The sequence below is a fragment of the Pseudorca crassidens genome, chromosome 12, assembly GCF_039906515.1.
Source record: "Pseudorca crassidens isolate mPseCra1 chromosome 12, mPseCra1.hap1, whole genome shotgun sequence".
Taxonomy (NCBI): Eukaryota; Metazoa; Chordata; class Mammalia; order Artiodactyla; family Delphinidae; genus Pseudorca; species Pseudorca crassidens.
This window is the reverse complement of record NC_090307.1, coordinates 40,595,581-40,623,525: the sequence shown is the minus strand read 5'-3', so window position 1 is coordinate 40,623,525 and position 27,945 is coordinate 40,595,581. Positions and strand designations below refer to the sequence as shown.

Here is a 27,945-nt window from a genome sequence, read left to right as displayed (position 1 = left end):
GAGGTAGGCTTATATAACTATAAACTTGCCTCTTAGAACTGCTTTTGCTGCATCCCATAGGTTTTGGATCATCGTGTTTTCATTGTCATGTGTCTCTAGGTATATTTTGATTTCCTCTTTGATTTCTTCAGTGATCTCTTGCTTATTTAGTAACGTATTGTTTAGCCTCCATGTGTTTGTGTTTTTTACGTTTTTTTTCCCTGTAATTGATTTCTAATCTCATAGCGTTGTGGTCAGAAAAGATGCTTGATAGGATTTCAGTTTTCTTAAATTTACTGAGGCTTGATTTGTGACCCAAGATGTGATCTATCCAGGAGAATGTTCCATTCACACTTGAGTAGAAAGTGTAATCTGCTGGTTTTGGATGGAATGTCCTATAAATATCAATTAAATCTATCTGGTCTGTTGTGTCCTCTAAAGCTTGTGTTTCCTTATTAATTTTCTGTTTGGATGATCTGTCCATTGGTGTAAGTGAGGTGTTAAAGTCCCCCACTAATATTGTGTTACTCTCGATTTCATCTTGTCTAGCTGTTAGCAGTTGCCTTATGTATTGAGGTGCTCCTATGTTGGGTGCATATGTATTTATAATTGTTATATATTCTTCTTGGATTGATCCCTTGATCATTATGTAGTGTCCTTCCTTGTCTCTTGTAACATTCTTTATTTTAAAGTCTATTTTATCTGATATGTGTATTGCTACTCCAAGTTTCTTTTGATTTCCATTTGCATTGAATATCTTTTCCCATCCCCTGACTTTCAGCCTGTATGTGTCCCTAGGTCTGAAGTAGGTCTCTTGTACACAGCATAGGTTACTGTTTCTGTATCCATTCAGGCAGCCTGTGTCTTTTGGTTGGAGCATTTAATCCATTCACTTTTAAGGTAATTATCGATATGTATGTTCCTATGACCATTTTCTTAATTGTTTGCTCTTTGCTTTTGTGGATCCTTTTCTACTCTTGTGTTACCCACTTAAACAAGTTCCTTTAGCATTTATTGTAGAGCTGGTTTGGTGGTGCCAAATTCTCTTCGCTTTTCTTGTTTGTAAAGCTTTTGATTTCTTCATCGAATCTGAATGAGATCCTTGCCAGGTAGAGTAATCTTGGTTATAGGTTCTTCCCTTTCATCACTTTAAGTATATCATGCCACTCCCTTCTGGCTTGTAGAGTTTCTGGTGAGAAATCAGCTGTTAACCTTATGGGTATTCCCTTGTATGTTATTTGTCGTATTTCCCGTGCTGCTTTCAGTAATTTTTCTTTGTCTTTAATTTTTGCCAATTTGATTACTATGTGTCTCGGCGTGTTTCTCCTTGGGTTTATCCTGTATGGGACTCACTGAACTTCCTGGACTTGGGTGGCTATTTCCTTTACCATGTTAGGGAAGTTTCCGACTATAATCTCTGCAAATATTTTCTCTGTTCCTTTCTCTCTCTCTTCTTCTTCTGGGACCCCTATAATGTGAATGTTGTTGCGTTTAATGTTGTCCCAGAAGTCCCTTAGGCTTTCTTCATTTCTGTTCATTCCTTTTTCTTTATTCTGTTCCGCAGCAGTGAATTCCACCATTCTGTCTTCCAGGTCACTTATCCGTTCTTCTGCCTCAGTTATTCTGCTATTGATCCCTTCTAGTGTAGTTTTCATTTCACTTACTGTATTGTTCATCTCTGTTTGTTTGTTCTTTAATTCTTATAGGTCTTTGTTAAATAATTCTTGCATTTTCTCGATCTTTGACTCCATTATTTTTCCGAGGTCCTGGATCATCTTCACTATCATTATTCTGGAAGCTTACCTATCTCCTATTCTTTTTCTGGAAGCTTGCCTATCTCCACTTCATTTAGTTGTTTTTCTGGGGTTATATCTTGTTCCTTTATCTGGTACATAGCCCTCTGCCTTTTCATCTTGTCTGTCTTTCTATGAATGTGGTTTTTGTTCCACAGGCTGCAGGATTGTAGTTCTTCTTGCTTCTACATCTGCGTGTTTATTCCTGTCCTGCCCCTAGGTTCTTGAGAACCTTTTTTTTAAATATAATTCCATATATATGTTAGCATACGGTATTTGTTTTTCTCTTTCTGACTTACTTCACTCTGAATGACAGACTTGAGGTCCTTCCACCTAACTACAAATAACTCAATTTCATTTCTTTTTATGGCTGAGTTATATTCCATTGTATATATGTGCCACATTTTCTGTATCCATTCATCTGTCGATGGACACTTAGGTTGCTTCCATGTCCTGGCTATTGTACATAGAGCTGCAGTGAACATTGTGGGACATGACTGTTTCTCAATTATTGTTTCCTCAAGGTGTATGCCCAGTAGTGGGATTGGTGGGTCGTATGGTAGTTCTGTTTTCAGTTTTTTAAGTAACCTCCATCCTGTTGTCCATAGTGGCTGTATCAATTTACATTCACACTAACAGTGCCAGAGGGTTTGCTTTTCTCCACACCCTCTCCAACATTTACTGTTTGTAGATTAAAAAAAAAAATTGTTTAAATTTATTTTTAATTAATTTATTTTTTGCAGTACGTGGGCCTCTCACCGCTGTGGCCTCTCCTGTTGCGGAGCACAGACTCTGGACGCGCAGGCTCAGCGGCCATGGCTCACGGGCCTAGCCGCTCCGTGGCATGTGGGATCCTCCTGGACCAGGGCACGAACCCGTGTCCCCTGCATCGGCAGGCGGACTCCCAACCACTGTGCCACCAGGGAAGCCCTGTTTGTAGATTTTTTGATGATGGACATTCTGACGGGTGTGAGGTGATACCTCATTGTAGTTTTGATTTTCATTTCTCTAATGATTAGTGACGTTGAGCATCCTTTAATGTGTTTGTTGGCCATCTGTATATCTTCTTTGGAGAAATGTCTATTTAGGTCTTCTGTCCATTTATTGATTGGGTGGTTTGTCTTTTTGATATTGAGCTGCATGAGCTGCTTATATATTTTGGAGATTAATCCTTTGTCAGTTGCTTCGTTTGCAAATATTTTCTCCCATTCTGAGGGCTGTCTTTTCGTGGTGTTTATGGTTTCTTTTGCTGTGCAAAAGCTTTGAAGTTTCATTAGGTCCCATTTGTTGATTTTTGTTTTTATTTCCATTTCTCTAGGAGGTGGGTCAAAAAGGATCTTCCTGTGATTTATGTCAAAGAGTGTTCTCCCTTTTTTTTTCCTCTAAGTGTTTTAGTGTCTGGCCTTACATTTAGGTCTTTAATCCCTTTTGAGTTTATTTTTGTGTACGATGTTAGGGAGTGTGGTAAGTTCATTCTTTTACATGTAGCTGTCCAGTTTTCCCAGCACCATTTATTGAAGAGGCTGTCTTTTCTCCATTGTATATTCCTGTCTCCTTTATCAAACATAAGGTGACCATATGAGCATGGGTTTATCTCTGGGCTTTCTATCCATTTCCGTTGATCTATATTTCTGTTTTTGTGCCAGTACAATAGTGTCTTGATTACTGTAGCTTTGTACAATAGTCTGAAGTCTGACATCCTGATTCCTCAAGCATTCTTTCTCAAGATTGCTTTGTCTATTCAGGGTCTTTTGTGTTTCTGTATAAATTGTGAAATTTTTGTTCTAGTTCTGTGAAAAATGCTATTGGTAGTTTGATAGGGATTGCATTGAATCTGTAGATTGCTTTGGGTAGTATAGTCATTTTCACAATGTTGGTTCTTCCAATCCAAGAACATGGTATATCTTTCCATATATTTGTATCATCTTTAATTTCTTTCATCAGTGTCTTATAATTTTCTGCATACAGATCTTTTGTCTCCTTAGGTAGGTTTATTCATAGATATTTTATTCTTTTTGTTGCAATTGTAAATGGGTGTGTTTTGTTAATTTCACTTTCAGATTTTTCATCATTAGTGTATAGGAATGCAAGAGATTTCTGTGCATTAATTTTGTGTCCTGCTGCTTTACCAAATTCACTGATTAGTTCTGGGAGTTTACTGGTAGAGACTTTAGGCTTCTCTATGTATAGTGTCATGTCTTCTGCAAACAGTGACAGCTTTACTTCTTCTTTTACGATTTGGATTCCTTTTATTTCTTTTTCTTCTTTGATTGATGTGGCTAAAACTTCCAACACTATGTTGAATAATAGTGGTGTGAGTGAGTAACCTTGTCTTGTTCCTGATCTTAGTGGAAACGGTTTCAGTTTTTCACCATTGAGAATGATGTTGGCTGTGGGTTTGTCATATGGCCTTTATTACATTGAGGTAAGTTCCTTCTGTGCCTACTTTCTGGAGGGTTTTTGTCATAAATGCGTGTTGAATTTTGTCAAAATCTTTTTCTTCATCTATTGAAATGAGCATATGATTTTTATTCTTCAGTTTGTTAATATGGTGTATCACATTGATTGATTTGCATATTTGAAGAATCCTTGCATTCCTGGGGTAAACACCACTTGATCATGGTATATGATCCTTTTAATGTCCTGTTGGATTCTGTTTGCTAGTATTTTATTGAGGATTTTTGCATCTATGTTTATCAGTGATATTAGCCTGTAGTTTTCTTTTTTTGTGACATCTTTGTCTGGTTTTGGTATCAGGGTGATGGTGGCCTCATAGAATTAGTTTGAGAGTGTTCCTTCCTCTGAATTTTTAGGAAGAGTTTGAGAAGGATAGGTGTTATCTCTTCTCTAAATATTTGATAGAATTTGCCTGTGAAGCCATCTGGTCCTGGGCTTTTGTTTGTTGGAAGATTTTTAATCAGAGTTTCAAGTTCAGTGCTTGTGATTGGTCTGTTAATACTTTCTATTTCTTTCTGTTTCCATCTCGGAAGGTTTGCTTTTCTAAGAATTTGTCCATTTCTTCCAGGTTGTCCATTTTATTGGCATATAGTTGCTTGTAGTAATCTCTCATGATCCTTTGTATTTCTGCAGTGTCAGTTGTTAGTTCTCCTTTTTCATTTTTAATTCTATTGATTTGAGTCTTCTCCCTTTTTTTCTTGGAGAATCTGGCTAATGGTTTATCAATTTTGTTTATCTGCTCAAAGTAGCAGCTTTTAGTTTTATTGATATTTGCTATGGTTTCCTTCATTTCTTTTTCATTTATTCCTTATCTGATCTTTATGATTTCTTTATTTTTGCTAACTTTGGGGGTTTTTTGTTCTTCTTTCTCTAATTGCTTTAGGTATAAGTTTAGGTTGTTTATTTGAGATGTTTCTTCTTGTTAGAGGTAGGATTGTATCACTATAACCTCCCTCTTAGAACTGCTTTTGCTGCATCCCAAAGGTTTTTGATTGTCGTGTTTTCATTGTCATTTGTTTCTAGGTATTTTTTGATTTCCTCTTTGATTTCTTCAGTGATCTCTTGGTTGTTAAGGAGTGTATTGTTTAGCCTTTGTGTGTTTGTATTTTTTAGAGATGTTTTCCTGTAATTGATATCTAGTGTCATAGCATTGTGGTCAGAAAAGACACTTGATATGATTTCAATTTTCTTAAATTTACCAAGGCTTGATTTGTGACCCAAGATATGATCTTTCCTGGAAGATGTTTCATGAGCACCTGAGAAGAAAGTGTATTTTGTTGTTTTGGGATGGAATGTCCTATAAATAGCAATTACCAATTATTTAATTATTATTTATAATTATTTAATAATATCAATTATTTAATTTTTGATAGTTTGATTAATATGTGTTGGCGTGTTTCTCCTTGGATTTTTCCTGTATGGGCCTCTCTCCGCTTCCTGGAGTTGATTTACTATTTCCTTTCCCATATTAGGGTAGTTTTCAACTATCATCTCTTCAAATATTTTCTCAGTCCCTTTCTTTTACTCTTCTTCTTGGACCCCTATCATTCGAATGTTGGTGTGTTTAATGTTGTCCCAGAGGTTTCTAATACTGTCCTCATTTCTTTTCATTCTTTTTTCTTTATTCTGCTCTGTGGTAGTTATTTCCACTATTTTATTTTCCATGTCACGTATCTGTTCTTCTCCTAGTTATTCTGCACTGATTTTTTCTAGAGAGTTTTTAATTTCATTTATTGTTTTGTTCATCATTGTTTCTTTTCTGTTTAGTTCTTCTAGGTCCTTGTTAAATATGTCTTGTATTTTCTCCATTCTTTTTACAAGATTTTGGATCATCTTTACTATCATTATTCTGAATTCTTTTTCAGGTAGACTGCCTATTTCCTCTTCATTTGTTTAGTCTGGTGGGTTTTTACCTTGCCTCTTCATCTACTGTGGTTTTCTCTGTTTTCTCATTTTGCTTAACTTACTGTGTTTCAGGTCTCCTTTTCACAGGCTGCTGGTTCATAGTTCCCATTGTTTTTGGTGTCTGCCCCCAGTGGCTAAGGTTCAGTGGGTTGTGTAGGCTTCCTGGTGTAGGGCACTATTGTCTGTGTTTGGTGGATGAGGCTAGATCTTGTCTTTCTGGTGGTCAGGTCCGTGTCCACTGGTATTTTTTGGGGTGTCTGTGACCGTATTATGAATTTAGGCAGCCTCTCTGCTAATAGGTGGAGTTGTGTTCCTGTCTTGCTAGTTGTTTGGCATAGGGTGTCCTGCGCTGTAGCTCACTGGTTTTTGAGTGGAGCTGGGTTTTAGCGTTGAGATGGAGATCTCTGGGAGAGCTTTCACCATTTGATATTATGTGGAGCTGGGAGGTCTCTGGTGGACCAGTGTCCTGATCTTGGCTCTCCCACTTCAGAGGCATAGTCCTGACAGCTAGCCAGAGCACCAAGACCCTGTCAGCCACATGGCTCAGAAGAAAAGAAAGAAAGAAAGAAAAAAATAAATGAAATAAAGTTATTAAAATAAAAAAATTAAGAAAATTATTAAAAATAAAATAATTAAAAAGTAATAAGAAAAAAAGAAAAAGGATAGAAGGAAAAAAAGAGAGAAAGCACACCAAGAAACAAATCCACCAATTATAACAAGCACTAAAAACTATATTTAAAAAAAAAAAATGGACAGAACCCAGGACAAATGGTAAAAGCAAAGCTATACACACAAAATCACACAAAGCATACACATACACACAAAAAGAGAAAAAGGAAAAAAATATATATGTAAAAAAAAAAACAAAAAAAGGAAGAGTGCAGCCAAATCAATAAAGTCTACCAATAATAATAAGCTCTAAATACTAAACTAAGATAAACATAAAACCAGAAACCAGTCATTCGCATACAGCAAACCCCAAGTCTACTGTTGCTCTGATAGTCCCCCACCTCAATTTTGGGATGATTTGTTGTCTGTTTAGTTATTCCACAGATGCAGGATCCATCAAGTTCATTGTGGAGATTTAATCTGCTGCTCTTGAGGCTGCTGGGAGAGATTTCCGTTTCTCTTCTTTGTTCGCACAGCTCCAGGGGCTCAGGTTTGGATTTGGCCCCGCCTCTGCATGTAGGTCACCTGAGGGCATCTGTTCCCGCCCAGACAGGGCGGGGTTAAATAAGCAGCTGTTTAGGAGGCTCTGGCTCACTCAGGCTCGGGAGAGGGAGGGGCATAGAATTCGGGGCGAGCCTGAGGTGGCAGAGGCCGGAGTGACATTGCAACAGCCTGTGGTTCACTGTGCGTTCTCCCAGGCAAGTTGTCCCTGGATCATGGGACCCTGGCAGTGGTGGGCTGTACAGGCTCCCAGGAGGGGAGGTGTGGTTAGTGACCCATGCTTGCACACAGGCTTCTTGCTGGCAGCCTTAGCATTTCATGCCTGTCTCTACTATCTGCGCTGATAGCCGCGGCTAGCGCCCCGTCTGTGGAGCTCGTTTAGGCAGTGCTCTGAATCCCCTCTCCTCGCACACCCCGATACAATGGTCTTTTGCCTCTTCGGCAGCTCCAGACTTTTTCCCAGACTCCCTCCTGGCTAGCTGTGGTGCACTAGCCCCCTTCAGGCTGTGTTCACGCAGCCAACCCCAGTCCTCTCCCTGGGGTCTGACCTCCGAAGCCCAAGCCTCAGCTCCCAGCCCCCACCTACCCAGGCAGGTGAGTAGACAAGCCTCTCAAGCTGGTGAGTGCTGGTTGGCACTGATCCTCTGTGCGGGAATCTCTCTGCTTTGCCCTCTGCACCCCTGTTGCTGCACTCTCCTCCATGGCTCCGAAGCTCCCCCCTCACCGCCACCCCCTGTGTCCGCCAGTGAAGGGTCTTCCTAGTGCATGGAAACGTTTCCTCCTTCACAGCTCCCTTCCAGAGGTGCAGGTCCTGTCCCTATTCTTTTGTCTCTGTTTTTTTCTGTTTTCTTTTGCCCTACCCAGGAACGTGGGGAGTTTCTTGCCTTTTGGGAAGTCTGAGGTCTTCTGCCATCATTCAGTAGGTGTTCTGTAGGAGTTGTTCTACAAGTAGATGTATTTCTGATGTATTTGTGGGGAGGAAGGTGATCTCCATGTCTTACCCCTCTGCCATCTTGAAGGTCTCTCTAGTAGTTTTTAAATTAATTGATTAGGACACAACAAAGGGAATTGGATAATATTGAGTGATATTTTATATTCGCTCTTACAGAGCCAGAAATTGCATCTTTATTCACTTTATGGTATACCTTTCCTCCTAATTTTAATGTAATTACACAAATATTAAAATTGTCATCTTATTAAAAAAAACTGCAATAAAGAAAAATCCCTCTTTGACACTCTCCCTACTTCCCATACATACTCTGTTTATGTTTAGGTTGAGTTTGTTTCTTTTTAACCTTTTTATTTTGAAATAATTTTAGACTTACAGAAAAGTTATGAAGATAGAATTTCCATATATTCTTACTCAGTTTTCCATACTGTTAACATTTTGCATTATCATAGTACAGTTATCTAAACTAAGAAATTAACAGTAATGTAGTAGTGTCAGTTAAACTATAGATTTTATTCACATTTCACCAATGTCATGTCACTGATAACATTTTTCTAATCCAATATCCAGTTCAGTATCTTGCATCATATTTAGTTGTCACATCTCCTTAGTTTTCTCTAATCTGTGATAATTCTTTGGTCTTTCATAACCTTGGCACTAATCACATATTTTGTGCAATGTCTCTCAATATGGATTTGTCTAGTGTTTTCTCTTGATTAGATTCAGATTATGCATTTTTGGCAAGAATACCACAGAAGCGATGTGCCTTTCCAGTATGTCATAGCAGGGGCTACCTGAAATTAATATGTCTTTTTACTGATGATATTAACCTTGATCGCATGATTAAGGTAGCTTTTGCCAGGTTTTTTCACTGTGAAAGCTATTTTTCTCCTTTTAAAGTAATATTAAATTAATTAAATAAGGAGGTCATTAGCCTGAGGAGGCTTTAATGCTTTAGCAGCCTAAATAAGCAAACCGAAACCTATACCTTTAATGCCTCAAGGTTAAGAAATCAAAACCTAAGGACAACCCATAACAAACAGCCACCTGGGCTTTCCTAAATAAGGCAGTTGCTTACACTGTAGCCAGGAAAATACTCTCCTTGCTTGGCTTCCACCCCTTCTCTGTAAAAATCTCTTTCCTAGCTCCTGTGGGTAATGTAATAATGCCTCAGGTTATCTTTTAACATTAATAAATATCATAGTTCTATGGGTTATAATCTAATGTTATAGTTATTTTGTTGCTAAAATTGTTCCAGCTTTGAAAATTGGGAGGAAAATAAGAGTTTTCAAAAATAAATTGAGGCATATCACATTTTTAAGACTTTATTTGAGCAAAAATCAAATAGGGCAGCCTTGAACCAGAAGTCGTTGGGAGCCCTCTACGCACAAGAGTGCGTAGAGTGCTTTATTATAAAGCAAGCTCAGAAGCAAAGCAAGGAAAGTATTTGATTGGCTGTAGCTTAAGCAATTGCCTTATTTGGGAAAACCTAGGTGGCTGTTTGTGACAGGTTGTTCTTGGGTTTTTATTCCTTTTTTAAAAAAAATATTTATTTATTTGACTGTGTTGGGTCTTAGTTGCAGCATGCAGGATCTTTTACTTGTGGCATGCAGGATCTTTTAGTTGAAGCATGTGGGATCTAGTTCCCTGATTAGGGATCGAACTCAAGCCCCCTGCATTGGGAGCACAGAGTCTTAGCCACTGCGCCACCAGGTAAGTCCTGGGTTTTGACTTCTTAATCTTGGCACATTATAGGCATAGGTTTTGGTTTGCTTAAGTAGGCTGCTAAGGTACGAGAAGCACCTCAGTCTAATGGCCTCCTTGTTTAATTTAACAGGAGCAAAAACTAATATATAAATATGTATAAATAATTATGTAGCTAAGTCTACATGACTGTAAAGAATGTTGCTCCCAACCTTACACTTAAAAATAAGGTGGAGGGCTTCCCTGGTGGCGCAGTGGTTGAGAGTCTGCCTGCCGATGCAGGGGACGTGGGTTTGTGCCCTGGTCCGGGAAGATCCCACATGCCGCGGAGCGGCTGGGCCCGTGAGCCATGGCTGCTGAGCCTGCGCGTTCCGGAGCCTGTGCTCCGCAACGGGAGAGGCCACAGCAGTGAAAGGCCCGCATACCGCAAAAAAAAAAAAAAAAAAAATGTGGAACAAACTGCAAGCTCTGGACATTTCTTGAAACAGAACGCTCAGTTCAACCAGTTAACTCAAAATCTCAGGAGAGACCTGTGCCTACAGGGAAAGATGAGGTGTGAGCACTAGCTTACATGGGGCAGACACCTCTGGAAATGGGTAAGAACATTTCAGCTACAATAGGCAACAAATTGGTAGAGGCCAGATGTGGGCAGGTAAGAATAGGGAGCCCCCTAGGGCAGCAAGTATAGGGGCAGCTTGAACTCTCTTGCAAACTTTTTCTCCATAGGCCCCACTTGATGAGAGTCCTGATTAAGCATCCCTCCTGGTACAGGCCTGGGAGGAGGAACAACAGTTGTTATGGAAAGTGCGCAAAATATTTCATGGATCCTTCTGTATCTTTGCTATGTAACAAAAACCGTAAGTTTAGGAAGAGGGATTCTGTAAAATGTAGCCTATATGGCACTGGTAAAAAACACTGAAGCGGGTGGTGGAGGTGGGATAAACTGGGAGATTGGGATTGACATATATACACTAATATGTATAAAATAGATAACTAAAAAGAACCTGCTGTATAAAAAAAATAAATTAAAGAAAAAAGATAAAAAAAAACAACACTGAAGTTGGGGGTAAGCAGAAAATAACTTGGTGGGAGGGCAGGGTTACATGCTGATCACAGAACTATGGAGGAGAGACAGGAGCACTTGTAAGACTCAGGCATACAGTCTGATTAGCACAAGCCTAATTAGAATAATAGAGAATACCACTCCAATCCAGACCCCCATCCCTAGACTAATAAGTGTCTAATAAAAGTAGCAGTTGAGGACTTCCCTGGTGGCGCAGTGGTTGAGAGTCCGCCTGCCGATGCAGGGGACACGGGTTCGTGCCCCGGTCCGGGAAGATCTCACATGCCGCAGAGCGGCTGGGCCCGTGAGCCATGGCCGTTGAGCCTGCGCGTCCGGAGCCTGTGCTCCGCAACGGGAGAGGCCACAACAGTGAGAGGCCTGCGTACCGCAAAAAAAAAAAAAAAAAAAAAAAGTAGCAGTTGAATACTAATGAGAACCTCACGAGAGACAGACCCTCTAGAGGGGAAAACTGAAAGCTAAGGGTGGAGCAGACATTGAGGAAAACATCTGGTCCACTTGAGGGGGTGATTATGCCTAGAGGAATTTGAAGCCTGTGGTGTACTGAGAGTAACCGTAGCAACAGTAAACCTTAAACCTGCCTAACATGTGATTAGATAAATACAACCTCTACCCTAAACACCTGGCCAAAGGAAAAGTCTGCTCATTACCAAGCATAGAAATTATTTGCCTCAGTTACTACTGTCCTACCCAAGATATCCAGATATTAATAAAACTATGAGTATATGAAAAGGCAAGAGAAAACAACATGTTGGAAAGAGATAAAGCAGCAGATGCAGGTGGAATGATCTGATGAGGAGTTTAAAGTGACTGATTAATGTTAAAATCTGTATTAGTTATCTATGGCTGCCTAACATTATCACAAAATTTTAGCCATTTAAAATACTAGTAAGCTTCCCAGAGGCCCCATTGTTTGAGAGAATTTGTGAGACCCAACCTTAATGTCTTCAAAGTGCTTTTCATTTGACTCTATTGAGGCATCAACTTTGATGTTTCTGAGGTCTTCAAAAGAAGTTATTACCTAGTCTTTATCTCCAGAGCTTTATTTTCCTGGCAGTGTCCTGGTTTTGAAATCTACTCAGAAGACATTTCTTAATTTTAGCAGTTTTGCTATCTGGAGAGGCTGAGAATTTTTGAAACTATGAAAACCCTGCCTCATTTTGGTTTAATAGTCTTTCCTTCAACTTATCTCTCTCTTCTCCCAATTTACTGTAAACACCAGGAAGAAACCAGGCAGTACTTTCAACACTTTACTTGGAAATCTCCTTAGATTAGTTACCCAGTTCATTAGGCACATTTCCTCCTTTCCACATTTCTAAGGATGTTGGTAAACTTTCTACCATCACATGTATTACTTCTCCTTCCTACAATTTCCAGTTATGTCTTCCTGAGACTGAGTTTCTCAGTTCCCTGCTGACTATTGGCTAGAGGCCTCCCTTAGTTTCTTGTTTCTAGGGCCTTTCCATATGGTAGATTACAACTTGGCAACTGGCTCCCATCAGAGTAAGCAAGAGCAATCAAGACAGAAGTCACTATATTTTGGTAATCTAGTTTCAGAAGTTACATTCAGTTAACTTTGATAATCACTAGGTCAGTCCATACTCAAGGGGAGGGAATTAAAGAAGGACATGCATAGCAAGAGACAGGGATCACCAGGACCCATTTTAGAGGCTGGCTACCGCAATAACATTGTGATTTTCCTAAATTTACTTGTTCTGATATATTTTCTCTGATTCCTTAATATTGTTTACATAACAGTCATATCATTGGCACATAAAATTTTACTTCTTTCCAATCTGTATGCATTTTATTTTATTTTCTTGCATTATTGCACTGGCTAGGACCTCCAATCATTATTGAATAGAGGTAGTAATAGTTGACACTCTTGCCTTATTCCTAAAGTACAAGGAAAGGGACAAAGTGCTCTTTTTTCATCCTCATAGATACGATACTGGAGGTTTTTCATGGATGTTCTTTACTAGATTGAAGAAGTTCTTTCAGTTCCTAGATTGTAGAAGAGTTTTTATTATGAATAAGGTGAAGTTTGACAAATGCCTTTTCTGCATTTAGAGATGATTATGTAAGATTTCTCTTCTATTCTATTAATATGGTGAATTACATCAGTTAATTTTCAACTCTTAAATAAATCTTGCCTTCCTGGGCTAAACTGAACTTGGATATATTTTCTTTTTGTAACACTGAATTTGCTTTGCTAATTGTTTTTTAGGATTCTTTCCGCTATATTTATTAGATAGATTGGACTATAATTTTTGTTTTCCATAAGTCCTTGTTAGATTTTGGTATTAAGATTATTATGGGGCTTCCCTGGTGGCACAGTGGTTGAGAGTCCGCTTGCCGATGCAGGGGACACGGGTTCGTGCCCTGGTCCAGGAAGATCCCACATGCTGCGGAGCGGCTGGGCCCGTGAGCTATGGCTGCTGGGCCTGTGCGTCCAGAGCCTGTGCTCCGCAACGGGAGAGACCACAACAGTGAGAGGCCCGCGTACCGAAAAAAAAAAAAAAAAAGAAAATTATTATGGCTGCTTCATAAAATGAGTATATACTTGAACTGAAAGAAATAACCAGTGAATATTAGAATGTTAACTTTTGGGGGGTTCAAATTTAAACATGAATTTAAATTGTCAGACATCTCACAGCTTTAAGTATTACATATCATGCTGCCTCTTTTGCTTTGTTCCTTGGAAAATGTGTTTTATTCTTTTAAAGCAACATTTTTTTTTTATCAGTTTTCTCTGTACCTGATCTTTCTTCCTGTATTCAGATTCATTTTTGTCATTTCCATTTTTGATGTCTTAACTATTATATTAATTTTAGGGGAAATCATGCATTCCACCTTTCATCTCAGACTTCTTATTTTAGGTATAGTTAATGTACAATATTGTATAAGTTTCAGATGTACATGTTACTTGTGTTCTTTTTGATGGTAGCCATGCTGACAGGTGTGAGGTAATATCTTATTGTGGTTTTAACTTTCATTTCCCTGATGATTAACAATGTTGAGCATCTTTTCATGTGCCTGTAAGCCATCTGTATGTCTTCTTTGGAAAAATGTCTATTCAGATCTTCTGCCCATTTTTTAATCAGGTTGTTTGCTTTTTTGATGTTAAGTATAAGCTGTTTATACATTTTGAATATTAACCCCTTATCATCATATCATTTGCAAATATTTTCTCCCATTCGGTAGGTTGTCTTTTCGTTTTGTAGATGGTTTCCTTTGCTGTGCAAAAGCTTTTAAGTTTAATTAGGTCCCGTTTGTTTATTTTTGCTTTTGTTTCTTCTGCTTTAGGGGATAGATCCATAAATATTGTTACGATTTATGTCAAAGAGTGTTCTGCCTGTATTTTCTTCTAGGAGTTTTATGGTTTCTGGTGTTACATTTAGGTCTTTAATCCACTTTGAGTTTATTTTTGTGTATGGTGTTAGAGAATGTTCTAATTTCATTCTTTTACATGTAATTGTCCAGTTTTCCGAGCACCATTTACTGAAGAGACTGTTTTTTCTCCATTATATATTCTTGCTTCCTTTGTTGTAGATTAACTGACCATAAGTGTATGGGTTTATTTCTGGACTCTTTATTCTGTTCCTTTGATCTAAATGTCTTTTTTTATGCCAGCACCATACTGTTTTGATTAGTGCAGCTATGTAGTATAGTCTGAAGTAAGGCAGTGTGATTTCTCCAGTTCTGTTCTTCTTTTTCAAGATTGTTTTGGCTATTCGGGGTCTTTTGTGTTTCCATACAATTTTTAAAAATTATTTGTTCTAGTTCTGTGAAAATGTCCTTTGTATTTTGATAGGGATTGCATTGAATCTGTAAATTGCCTTGGGTAATACGGTCATTTTAGCAATATTAATTCTTCCAATACACGAACACAGCATATCTTTCCATCTGTTTGTGTTGTCCTCAGTTTCTTTCATCAGTGTCTCATGGTTTTCTGAGTACAGGTCTTTTACCTCTTTAGGTTGGTTCATTCCTAGGTTTTTTATTCTTTTTGATGCAATTGTAAATGGGATTTTTTCCTTATTTTCTCTTTCTGATAGTTCATTGTGTATAGAAATGTGACATATTTCTGAATATTAATTTTGTATCTTGCAACCTTACCGAGCTCATTGATGAGTTCTAGTAGTTTTTTGGTGGCATCTTTAGGATTTTCTATGTATAGTATCATATCATCTGCAAACAGTGACAGTTTTACTTCTTTCTTCCCAATTTGGATTCCTTTGATTTATTTTTCAGTTTTTTTAAAGTGTATTCACAGAGTTGTGCAGTCATCACCACAATCAATTTTAGAACATTCTCATTACATCAGAATGAAATCCTGTACCCATTAGCAGTCACTCCTCACTTCTCACCAACCTTCCTGGCCCTAGACAACCACTCTTTAGTTTTGTCTCAATGAATTTGCCTATTTTGGATATTTCATATACATAGAATTATATCATATATAGTCTTTTTAAACTAGTTTCTTTAACTTAGCATGATAACTTCAAGGTTTATTTCTGTGGTAGCATGTATTAGTATCTCACTTCTGTTTATTGCCAAATAATATTAAATTTTATAGGCAGTACCACATTTAACTTATCTGTTCATTTATTGATGGCATTTGGGTTATTTATACTTTTTATTATTATGGATAATGCTGCTGTGAACATATATGTGTAAGGTTTTTTTTTGTTTTTTTTTTTTTTGCGATACGCGGGCCTCTCACTGTTGTGGCCTCTCCCGTTGTGGAGCACAGGCTCTGGATGCGCAGGCTCAATGGCCATGGCTCACGGGCCCAGCCGCTCCGCGGCATGTGGGATCTTCCCGGACCGGGGCACGAACCCGTGTCCTCTGCATCGGCAGGTGGACTCTCAACCACTGCGCCACCAGGGAAGCCCTATGTGTAAGTTTTTGTGTGGACGTACATTTTCATTTCTCTTGGGTACATGTCTAGGAATGCTGGGTCAAATAGTAACTCTGTTTAACTTTTTGAGGAACTGCCAGACTGTTTTCCAGAGAGGCTGCACCGTTTTATGTTTCCACCAGAAATCTGTGAAGATTCTTATCTGTCCTTTTGCATAATGGCTAATGATGTTGAACATATTTCCATGTACTTTTTGTCTATTTGTGTATCTTCTTTGAAGAAATATCTATTCAGATCCTTTTAAATTGGGTTGTCTTTTTTAATTTAATATTTATTTATTTATTGGCTGCGTTGAGTCTTCGTTGCTGTGTTCAGGCTTTCTCTAGTTGTGGCGAGTGGGGGCTACTCTTCGTTGTGGTGCACAGGCTTCTTATTGCAGTGGCTTCTCTTGTTGCGGAGCACAGGTTCTAGGCATGCGGGCTTCAGTAGTTGTGACACCCAGGCTCAGTAGTTGTGGCACGTGGGCTCTAGAGTGCAGGCTCAGTAGTTGTGGCAACAGGGCTTAGTTGCTCCGTGGCATGTGAGGTCTTCCTGGACCAGGGTTCGAACCCGTGTCCCCTGCATTGGCAGGCGGATTCTTAACCACTGTGCCACCAGGGAAGTCCGGGTTGTCTTCTTATTGTCGAGTTCTCAGTGTTCTTTATATATTCCATTTACAAGTCCTTTATCAGATATATTATTTGCAAAAATTGATCCCATTCTGTGCATTGTTTTTTCACTTTCTTGATGGTGTCATTTGAAGCACAAATGTTTTTAAGTTTTGATGAAGTCCAATCTATTTTTGTTGTTGTTGCTTGTGTTTTCGATGTCATATCTAAGAAACCATTGCCTAATTCAAGGTTGTGAAGATTTATGCCAATATTTTCTTCCAAGAGTTTATAGTTTTAGCTCTCACATCTTGGTCTTTAATTCATTTAGAGTTAATTTTTGTAAATGCTGTGAGTTATAGGGGCCCAACTTTATTCTTTTGCATGTGGATAGCAAGTTCTCCCTGCACTGCATGTTGAAAAGACTGTTTTTTCCCTTTTATTTTCTTGTTACCCTGGTTGAAAAATCAGTTTATTATAAAAATGAGTGTTTATTTATGTTTAATTCATCTATATGTCTGTTTTTATGCCAGTACCACACTCTTGATTATTGTAGTTTTGTAGTAGGTTTTAAAATTGGCAAGGGTGAGATCCCCATCTTTTTCTCCTTTTTCAGGAATATTTTAGGTTATCTGAGTCCCTTTCATTTCCATATGAGTTTTAGGATTGGCTCAATTTGTTAATTTCTGCAAATAACCTGCTGAGATTTTAATAGAGATTGAGTTGAATCTGAAGATCATTGTGGGGAGTACTGCCATCTTAACAATGTTAAGTCTTCCAGTCATGAACATGGAATGTCTTTCCATTAATACAGGTGTTTAATTTCTTTTGACAATGTTTTCATAGTTTTCAGTGTACAGGTCTTGCTTCTTCTGTTGAATTTATTCCTTTGTATTTTATTTTTCTTGATGCAGACATACATGGAATTGGTTCCTTAATTTCTTTTGGGGGTTGTTCACTATCATTGTATAAACATATAGTTGACTTTTGTATATTAATCTTTTATCCTGTAACCTTGCTGAACTCCTTTATTAGTTGTAATAGTTTTTAAGTGGATATTTTAGATTTTCTGTGTACAAAATTGTGTCACGCAAAATAGAGATGGTTTGACTTCTTTCTTTAGAATCTAGATACCTTTTATTTCTTTTCCCTACCTAATTGCCCTGACTATAATCTCTAATACAAAGTTGACTTGCAGTGGCGAGAGCAGACATCCTTGACTTGTTTGTGATCACAGGGGGAAAGCACTTAGTCTTTCACCATTAAATATGGTATTAGATGTGGGTTTTTCGTAGATGGCCTTTTTCAGGTTGAGGAAGTTTCCTTTTCCTCCTATTTACTGAGGTTTTTTTTTTTTAATCATGAATCATTGTTGGATTTTTTTCAAACCCTTTTCTGCATCTATTTAGATGATCATGTGGTTTTTGTCCTTTATTTTATTGATATGGTATATTACATTAATTGCTGTTTGATTATTAAACCAACTTTTCATTCCTGGGTTAAATTCCAGTTAGGCATGATGTATAATCCTTTTTTTTTTTTTTTTTTTTTTTTTTTTTTGCGGTACACGGGCCTCTCACCGCTGTGGCCTCTCCCGCTGCGGAGCACAGGCTCCGGACGCGCAGGCCCAGCGGCCATGGCTCACGGGCCCAGCCGCTCCGCGGCACGTGGGATCCTCCCGGACGGGGGCACGAACCCGCGTCCCCTGCATCGGCAGGCGGACCCCCAACCACTGCGCCACCAGGGAAGCCCCCCTTTTTTTTTTTTTTTAAATGTTCCTGGATTGTGCTTGCTGGTATTTTGTTGAGGATTTTTTGCATCTACATTCATTTGCTGTTGTTTTGTAGTTCTTAGAGCTCTTTTGACGTAGATTGCTGTGTTTCTCGTTTCTTAAAGCACCTTTGTTCCTTTAGACAGTACATTTTAAATTACAGTCAAATGTTAAAATTTGTAAAGAGGGCATTAAGATGATTTCACTGCCATATATATATATATTTGTATAAATATATTTTTTTAATGATGAAAGCTCTTCTTTTCACCATGCATTTACATTTGCTTAAAAACAGTATATCCCTTTCTGTCTGCTAGATGTTCTGTGAAATCTAGGACATCTAATCTCTCTAAATCTTATCCACTAAGTTAATATTGAGAATTTATAGAATGCTACCAGCATTCTCTGCTTCCAAATGTGAGATATCAACCAGGGAAAGAAATTTATCTGGTTGACCATTGGTGAGCTCTAACTAATTCTCTTTGGGATAGAAGCTTCGTTGCCTTGACCTTGTCTTTCACATTAGAAAGACATTTCTGGAGTACCTAGAAGAACATTGGGGATATGTAAAGCCATAAAATAAATCTCTTCCTAGAACATTAGTTTTACTAAAAAGTTTAGAATAGATGGGTATGGGGAAACTTTTTATATTAAAACAGAAAAGATTGTTTTATGGAGAAAAATACAGAATGTGCAGGGATGTTTAAGCTAAAACATAAGCCTTCAAGGAAACTCAGGTTTTTTGCCATGGTTTTCAGCCGAACCACCCAACTCTAAGTGTATGAATTATCATTCCTTGTGAGATAAGAGTACAGTTTGTGGACATAATTGAGAAATACTCTGAGATGTTAAATAAATGCTGAAATGATTATTTCTTTATGAACAGACTATTGTCCTCCTTGTAAATAATTAACAAATCAACACTGGGAATATCCTCTTGACCAGAGTTTTCAACTTTTCTATCCTATTAGTCAAATATTTCCCTTTTTTGTGTTTACATTCTCATTTTGTTAACTAGCTTATTGCTGTACTCTAAATGAGATAGAGGATTAGGTATTTTTATGTTACTTTGTGGTCTGAGAATGCTTTGATAAAAATGTAGATCATGATACCAGATAATTTCTCATAGATACACCTCATGGGAAATATTATTGAACATAAATTAAACAGGAAGACATATTTCAGAGTGGATATAAAATCTCGAGTTTGTTTTATTGGCAAGTCCTTTGCATTTAAAGGCTGTATTAATACACTTGCTCCTATTAACTATGCTAATAGACCACAGAGAAGCCATGCATATCTTTAGATAGGCCTATAGAAGTGTTGCCTTTTGTGCTTAACACAGCTTGTTAAGTTTATAGCCTTCCAGAGCATAATAATTGCTAATGGGTAGTCTAATCATAGCAGCGTAACAGAAAAGATTTTCTTTTTTTAAAAAAAAAAGCCCTGTTTAAATAGTGTAGCAACAAAATTTTTAAATATCTCTAGAAACTAAATTTAGGAAAGAGTGGTTCTTCTGGATAGAGCACTTTAAGTTTTGGGAGAAGCTCATCATAGCCACTGGCATTATTGAATATATGTACAAGCATTTTTCGCCGTCAGTGATCCCTAGAGTTTTCATGGATTTTCTTCAGGTTTGACAAAGGGAGTAAGTAAATGCTGGGGTATATGTTCTGACCTGGCAGTCTCTAGACATACTTTCTTCATTTACTTTAATGTTAGGTAAATGTGGCAGTGTACTTTGTTGTTACTGTTTTTATGACCTTGGAAGCCTTGCTTTCTTGAACAAACAAATCTTTGGGTCATTCCTCATATTTATTTGGCTTTTATGAATGGAATTGAAATGACAGGGGCCATTGTGAGGTTCCTTTCGGATATCCCATAACTGGATAAACTTACTGTGATTATTTTTTCCTATAGTAGGCATTCAGTTAATATTTTTTAATAAGTAAATGAAAATAAATCTTCTCTTATCTGCTTAATGGATTTTCCTCTTCAGTCTCATCTTTAAGATTTGACCAATCTAAACAGGGAGAGAACTTGCCACATATTTTCTCACCTTGACAGTGTTTATTCTCTCCTTACAATATATAGCATTACCTATTTCATCTTTCTTTTATGCATAATCCTACAGATTCATCACTTCTTTTGTTTTACGTTAACCTCATGCGAAATTTTGCATCATTACACTTTTTAATATTTCTCTTGTCATCCTCTTCCACTGCCTCTTTCATCCTATGGCTGTAGCTTTTGCATAGATTACAGTATTGTATGCCTTGTACCCTGACCAGATGTTTGTTAACATCTTTCTTAGTTCTTTACAAATGCTCTCCATATTTGTAAAGGACATATATATAGTTCCAGTATGTTTATAGTATAGTAAAGGAAATTATAGAACTTAAGCTGGAAGGAATTTTTAAAATTGTCTAGCCTTTTTTGTTTATGAGTGGGAGTAATGATGCCCAGAGAAATAAGCATGCTTTGCCACAGTCACCATATGTACGTGGTTTTCTGATTTACAGTTTGGGGGTGTACTTGATCTGGAACAGTTTCCTAGCAAAGGTGTTTCAGAAGCCAGTTGATAGATTGAAGAGGAGTGATTTGGATGATAGAATGAATTAATGGTTCAAATGTTTGACAATTTTAGAAAAAACTTAAGAGGCAGTGGGGAATTACTGTGAAAGATGTTAGTATAAATGTGGTTGAGGATAATGACAAGAATAGTGAAGGCATTGTAAAGAGATGGCAACAAGGGAGCAGGCTAACCTGAGACGAGACTATAAATCCTCTACGTATGTGTATATTTGTTCCTGGTTTAGTTGTGTGGATTCCTTGTAATTGTATCTGTATTAGAGATTATGCTCGTAGAAAGAAGGTCCTGAGTCCCATACATGAGCCTAGTAGTATGCTAAATGTAAATAATAGGAGTCGGGAAAATGATTGGAATGTCATGATAAGCAAGAAAAAATAAAGCTATTTTTTGAACATTACTATATGCCCTGCACTTTCACACAAATTAATTCAAAGACAAGATGCAGTCAACTCTTGAACATTCAAAATTCTAATTTTCATTCTGTTATTTCATTGATCTTAATATCTCCACCAGAAAGCTAGCAACAAAGGAAAGGCTGTGGAGTTCATGTTATTCAGAAATTGCTCTGGTGGAGTACAGGTGTGGGAGGAAATAAATTTAGATGCTCAAAGAAAAGATTTGGCTTCCCTGTGGATTTCACTAACACATATCCCTGTGTGATCTTATAGAATAAAATGTGTTGTACTCTCTTTGGAGAATTAATCACCAGTGACAGAAATTCAGAGCTAACATCTCTGTTCACAGAGTAACATGAAAATTAGGGTTGTCATTTTAAGGTAAGTTCTAATGTTTAGTTTTTTTTCCCCCCTCTGTGCTCTTATCAGAAACCACCCATTTTTGATAGGATTGAGTTGGAATACCTTTCAGAGTTAAGCATTAAAGATACATATTTTTGGTCAGTGTTTTTTACTTTATAACCCCTTTTTGAACTAAGAATAAATGTGCAAACCTTTTTGTATCTTAATGCCATTAAAAAATTCCAGTCCAGTTATTTATATGCTACTGAAGATTGCAGGGTATTAGTACCAGGAAAAAGTAAAATCACCTATGTATGTTTAATGCAATATTTACGTAGTATATATGTTGTTTATTTTATTGACAGGGTTTAAATAGAAGTATGAAAAAGATCTAAATCAAAATAAATTGTGCCTTATTTGATAATGAAAAGGTGAAACCTTTGTTTTAAAAATTCGATATTTTTCAGTCTTGGATCATAATTGGGAACCCATAAAGTATAGGACTTTCCATATTTAAGACAGTTCTGATTATTGCAAAAGTTCTTGATGTAAAAACCACATGCATATTTTATTACAAAGGTGTGGAATATTGCCTTGTGAAAGGTTAATTTTAAAAAATTCAAAAAACATAAAGTATCCCTGAAGAAACCAGCATACCTCTGGAATAAATCTAGTTTTGGTAAACCACAGCTGTAGGCACATATTTTATTTTATTCTCATGGGCATTTTCTTTTCACTTGTATTTCTTTCAGAGTAAGTGAGGAAAAGGAAGTAACAGAAGAAAGACTCAAAGCTGAGCAGGAATCATTTGAGAAGAAGATCAGGCAGTTGGAAGAACAGAATGAACTGATCATAAAAGAAAGGGAAGATATCCTTTTTGAAAGTCCTCTTTCTTAACGTGCAGAAAGTTTGACTCTTTCATGAAGAAAATGTAAACTCGAGAGAAATAATTGTTTTAATTTATAACAGAGAGTAAATCTGCATGGGCTGCCATTTTTAGGCAATCAGAACGACACTTAACAGCATGTGTTGTTGCTTCCTTTGTGCTTGATACAGTCGTCCAGCTGTTCCACTGCTGCTGTTATACTGTGGAGCACACATTTGTCAATTCAAAGAGACAATAAGAAATTTGGGCGTTAAAATGTAGTGTTGGAACTTTATTAAATTCCGTTCCACTACTGTAATTGAGCCTGAACCCTCTTTGTCTTTGGTATTCTTTCTAGCTAAAGCTTTGACAGTTCTAAGGAATTCTATTCTGAAATCATAAAAATAAAAAAAATCCGTTGTAACTTATAGATGTTGTAATTGATAAATGTTTATACTGCAACATAATACTACCAAATTATTCTCATGGAAGAGAAAACTATTGGGTTTAGAATTAGAGAGAGGGTTATGTGTGTGTGAGTGTAAATATGTATAATTTCATTATTTGTAAGAAAGTAAAATTAAAAATGGTGTTTTAACTTAAGAATTGTACTTTAAGGGATATGTGAGTTGAAATAAGCATATTTCTGAAGTTTGTTTTGACTGGGTAGATACTTATCTTCGGGTGTTTTTTGCAGTGACATTGGTATAAAAGAGAAGTGACTGTCCCTAAAGTTAGGATCTGCCAGCTAAAGGAGTATGTGAATGCTTAAAGGAACGATTGTCCTTATTGTCAGTAGCATCATTTACTTGATTTTTTTTTTTTTTTTAGATTTTTTTTTTGATGTTGACCATTTTTTAAGTCTTTATTGAATTTGTTACAATATTGCTTCTGTTTTATGTTCTGGTTTTTTGGCCCCAAGGCATGTGGGATCTTAGCTCCCCGACCAGGGATTGAACCCGCACCCCCTGCATTGGAAGGTAAAATCTTAACCACTGGATCACCAGGGAAGTCCCCCATTTACTTGATTTTAATAATTGTTTTGAAGATTCTTTGAGTGTCAAAAATGATCATGTATTTACAGTAACTATACCTTTGTGAAAACCAGGGAAATAGAAGCATAAAGATAAATTAATTCACTGGAAAAAAAAGCACAAAAAATAACTATAAAAATTGAGTTCTGAACTTGTATTTTTCAAACAGTGGGAGTGCATGATTGCAAATTAATAGAATCAGAATTCTCCGATTTGATTTGTGGAGTAGAACATTTGTTAGTTTTATGGGCCCCACAGTTTGAAAGGAGTACTTTTTCAATTTTTTTTTTCTATATTTCTTTAGCATTTGAATAATCATCTTGGGCCTTCTCTTTTCTTTGCTTTCTTTGACTTTATTGCGCTGGGTTGTCAACTCTCAACCTACGCCCCCACCTCTGTGATTTTCTTCTTGCTACTTTTCTCTCGGTTAAAATAGCACTGTTTAGTCAGAATTCACGTCTGTGCTCAGCCAGTGTTAGTCTTTCACTTTGCAAAAGGAATAGTGACTCAGGACCCTAGCACTTTCAAGAAAAGGTGGACTAGGAATGCTTCTATTTGTAACAGAAGTTCACTTTACAGGGTCTATTTCTTTGCACATAACAATTCTGGAGATAAGTGGCCTCTGGCATTGGTTCAGTGGCTTAAAGTTTTCAGTGCTGGGTCCGTACAGTTCTCTTAGCTTCTTCTAATGGTTGCAGGATTCCAGGTTTCAAGATGGTTACTCCAATTCCAGGTATTACATTTGCATTAAGGCAGAAAGAAAGGGGAAGGAAGACGTTCTGGTAGTTGTGACTCCCTGTCCTTTTTCAAAATACATAAAATCTTTCTTAGGGCATTTCCCTCGACGATGCCCCACAGCAGTCTTTCATGAGATAGTTATTGTCCTGAACTTTATCACATGGGCATGCTAATCTGCAAGGGAGGCTGAGGAAGTGAGCGTTTAGCTTATCCAATTTAGACAGTGGGAGGCAGCAGGGAAGGGGATTGGAAATGAAGTCAGCCTCCAACTCTGGTAGCAGAAGTAGGGGAAATTGAAGTCACTTTTGTAAAAAAAAGTTTTTTAATTTTTATTTTTCTGGCTGCTCCATGCAGCATGTGGGATCTTAGTTCCCCAAACAGGAATCGAACCCATGCCCCCTGCATTGGGAGCTCGGAGTCTTAACCACTGGACCGCCAGGGAAGTCCCTGAAATCACTTTTTAAATACAGAGGAGGTGGTGATACCTTGATCTCCCCAGAACAAGATAAATAAATAAATAAATATTATGTTAAGTGGAATTGGGGTGAGTTGGAGAAATAAAGTGAGAGAAGGAGGAGGTAGCAGACAATTTAGAAATCCTGGCCACAGTTAGGGTGCGACCTAACACACAACACACACACAAAAATTTGTGGCTGTCTGGTAAAGCAGAATTTAACTTCGGTGGACTATTACATTTAGCACTCTTCTGGATCAAGATTAATTGTATTTAGTGTCGAAGCAGTCTAAACTCAGCATGGTTATGGGCAGAATAGTTTCTTCTATCAGGATGAATATTAAGATACCCCCAGGTGATTGTAGTGACACAGTTTTTCCTGTTTTCTTAGCACATAGGTCAGCAAACCACTGCCATGGGCCAGATCTATCAGGGTGTCAGCTAAGTGCAGCCACACACATTCATTTATGTATCTTCTGTGGCTGTTCTTGCGCTACAGCTGCAAGTGGTACAGTTGCAACAAAGACCCTGTGGCCTACATAGCCCGAAGTATTTATATCTGGCCCTCAGCAGAAAAGTTTGCTCGCCCCCATCTACCTTATAAGATTAAAGTAAAGGAAAAGGCATGTAAAGAAGTCAAAGACTTAGACATGTGTTGTAGTTAGACCAACTTTGCATTTGGTATAAAAGGATTTGATTTGAGCGTTTATTATTATTATTGTGAGTGAAGATTGGAGTAAATATTAGACCATGTTCAAAAATTAAAATGGTTTAGTTAGTATAATTGGTTTAATTAAGATTTTTTGAATCACCTAAAGATAAGTGGTATTTGTAGAATTTGTCAAAGAAAAGAGAATGAAAGGTATGATTAAAAAACAGTGACATCCATGGTTTTTATTCCAAGTAGATTGCTCAAGTACAAATCCCCTTTACCAGTATAAACTTGTCAAAGGATAATATAGATGATTTTACAGTACATAAAACTCTGTAAAACTTAGAAACATAAAACAAGGATATGATTTAAAACAATACAGTTTTAACTACAGATACATTAACCTCTCGTACATGAATGATTCAGACTCATGCATGAAATCAGATAATTTCAAATTATTTTAAAGCCTGTTTCTGTGTGAGGAACTATATGGATTCTGATTTTTGGCATTTTAAAGGTGTGCTATCCTAATTTATGGGTTTTTTGTTTTAAAAGTTCTAATAACAGGATTTATTGATCAACTATACGAACCCAGACCAGTCCAGTCCCTTAGTAGAAAAGAGTAAAGATATTTTACATATTTGCATTTGGATCAGGCTTTTGAAGGATTTGTTCTTACGTGAAATAGAGAATTTATTACTAAAACATAAAAATCCTTGGTAGTTTTCAGTCTTTGAACAAAGAAAGCTTATTTCTTGAGAAATTAACTATGTAAATGAATATGCCATTTACAAAGTCAAGCAGTCTGATGAACCTAGTTGATTTTTGCCTAGCTAAATGAGTATGAATGGAGAGATAAATCTGAAATGTAGAGAGAAATATGTCCAATAGGAATAATTCTAAAAGGTGTTAGCATGTAATAGTATAAGGTATAGAGGATGTAGCCATTACAAAAGTTGATTAATGTTTGAGCTGATTGTATTTCCAGAACATAGGTCTCAGGTCAGGATGGTATCAAAAGCTTACAGAAGGAAAGTAAAGTTTGATATTTTCTGATTTCACTGTTTTAACTGACAGAGCAAGGGAAGTGACAGAGAAGAAAGCACAATGGGCTTTAGAGTCAAAATTGTTTCAGCACTGCCTAGCTGTCTGACCTTGGGAATGCTACTGAACTTTTCTAAGTCTCTTTTTTCATCTATAATATATGGATAGCTAATAATGCCTTTTTTGCAGGCTTGTTGAAATTTGGCAGACTCTTTGCGTTGTGTGTGTAAAGAATCTAGCAGTGTTTCATACTTTGGGACACTGAAAAGAAGATAGCAATTCTCGTTATTACTACTATTAATATGGATGAGGGATGAGTTGACTAGCTTCTCTGTTTCTCACTTCTGTGCCTTTCTTCAGTGGGGTTTTGATGGTTTTCATTAGGTTAAGCAGGTGCTTAGGCTGCTTAGAGGCCCAGTAGGAGAGTGAAATTGATCTGTTCTCTGCTTTATCTTCTATTTCTATGAAAGAGGAAACCTTTCTGCATCATATATACCAGTTAGGTGCTCATTGAGAACAAACCAGGTCTTACTTTCCTCTCCCAGAAACCAGACTGACAGAAATGTTTGTTTTTTTCTCCTTCTGGTCTGTTTCCATTGTCTCTCTGATTGAGACTTAGTAAATTGAAGAGGTTTAGAGGTACTTAGAGCTTAGATTCTCAAGCCCATTGAAGAAAGAATTTTAAAGGAACCAACCTTAACCTTTTTGAGGAATGTTTTAGAATGAGCCAAAGGTCTCAGTATGTCTGTACTGAAATTAGACTAGAGAAAATTCACAAGAATTTTATCTAATTATGTGAAAAGAAATCATTTGTGCAAATAGCAATAATACTTCAGAGGTATTCAAAGCTTTCCATTTAACTATATACATCTCTGCTACATGAGCCGAACTACCACGATCTGATAGACTTTTACCAAGAATAGGAACCATACTGTAGGAAGCTCTATCATAGATCTGGATGCAGTGGTCTTGGGTGGGTAGGCAGGGTGGGAAAAGATAGTAAATAGAAATAAGTTTCATGAGAAAGGAAATGAATTTCAAAAGAAAGGGTACGTCTTCCCTTTCTAGTTAATCTTTCTGATCCTTCATAAGAAAAGGCAGGAGATTCTCCAGTCCTGGAAATAGTTTGGGGAGAATTAAAAATCTAAACTTAGTGAAGAAGCCTATAGGCAGAGGAGAGGGTATTGTGGTGTCTGGCAATGTGGTATATGAACATAGCAAAGTATGTTGCCCAACGCCTTATCAGCCTTTTGGTTTTGAATAAATATTGGGTTTTTGTTTTTTTATGTTTACAAATTGAATTTTATGGTGGTAGGATATATTCTGTGCACTTGGATAGTCAGTTTATTCCATTCAACAAGTGCTAGACAATATTGTTTTACTAATCTAATAACTATCTCTAGTACTGTAGAAGTTGTGCTTTTGGGGGCCATTTTATTTGCTCTGTGATGCTGTATAACTTAAGCAGGTTTTGGACCATTATTATTGTATATTGTCCTGTAATGTCA

General features: G+C 37.3%; 1 protein-coding gene across 5 annotated transcripts in view; it reads left to right on the top strand.

Annotated features, from left to right (window-relative positions):
* Window positions 1–27,945, top strand: part of KIAA1328 (KIAA1328 ortholog) — a 386,783-nt gene that overhangs the window by 32,777 nt on the left and 326,061 nt on the right. For all 5 annotated transcript variants that reach the window (XM_067699299.1, XM_067699298.1, XM_067699301.1 and 2 more), the window contains one exon: window positions 22,403–22,518. In XM_067699299.1, coding sequence (XP_067555400.1) covers window positions 22,403–22,518 — 116 coding nt within the window. The remainder of the gene's footprint in view (window positions 1–22,402; window positions 22,519–27,945) is intronic.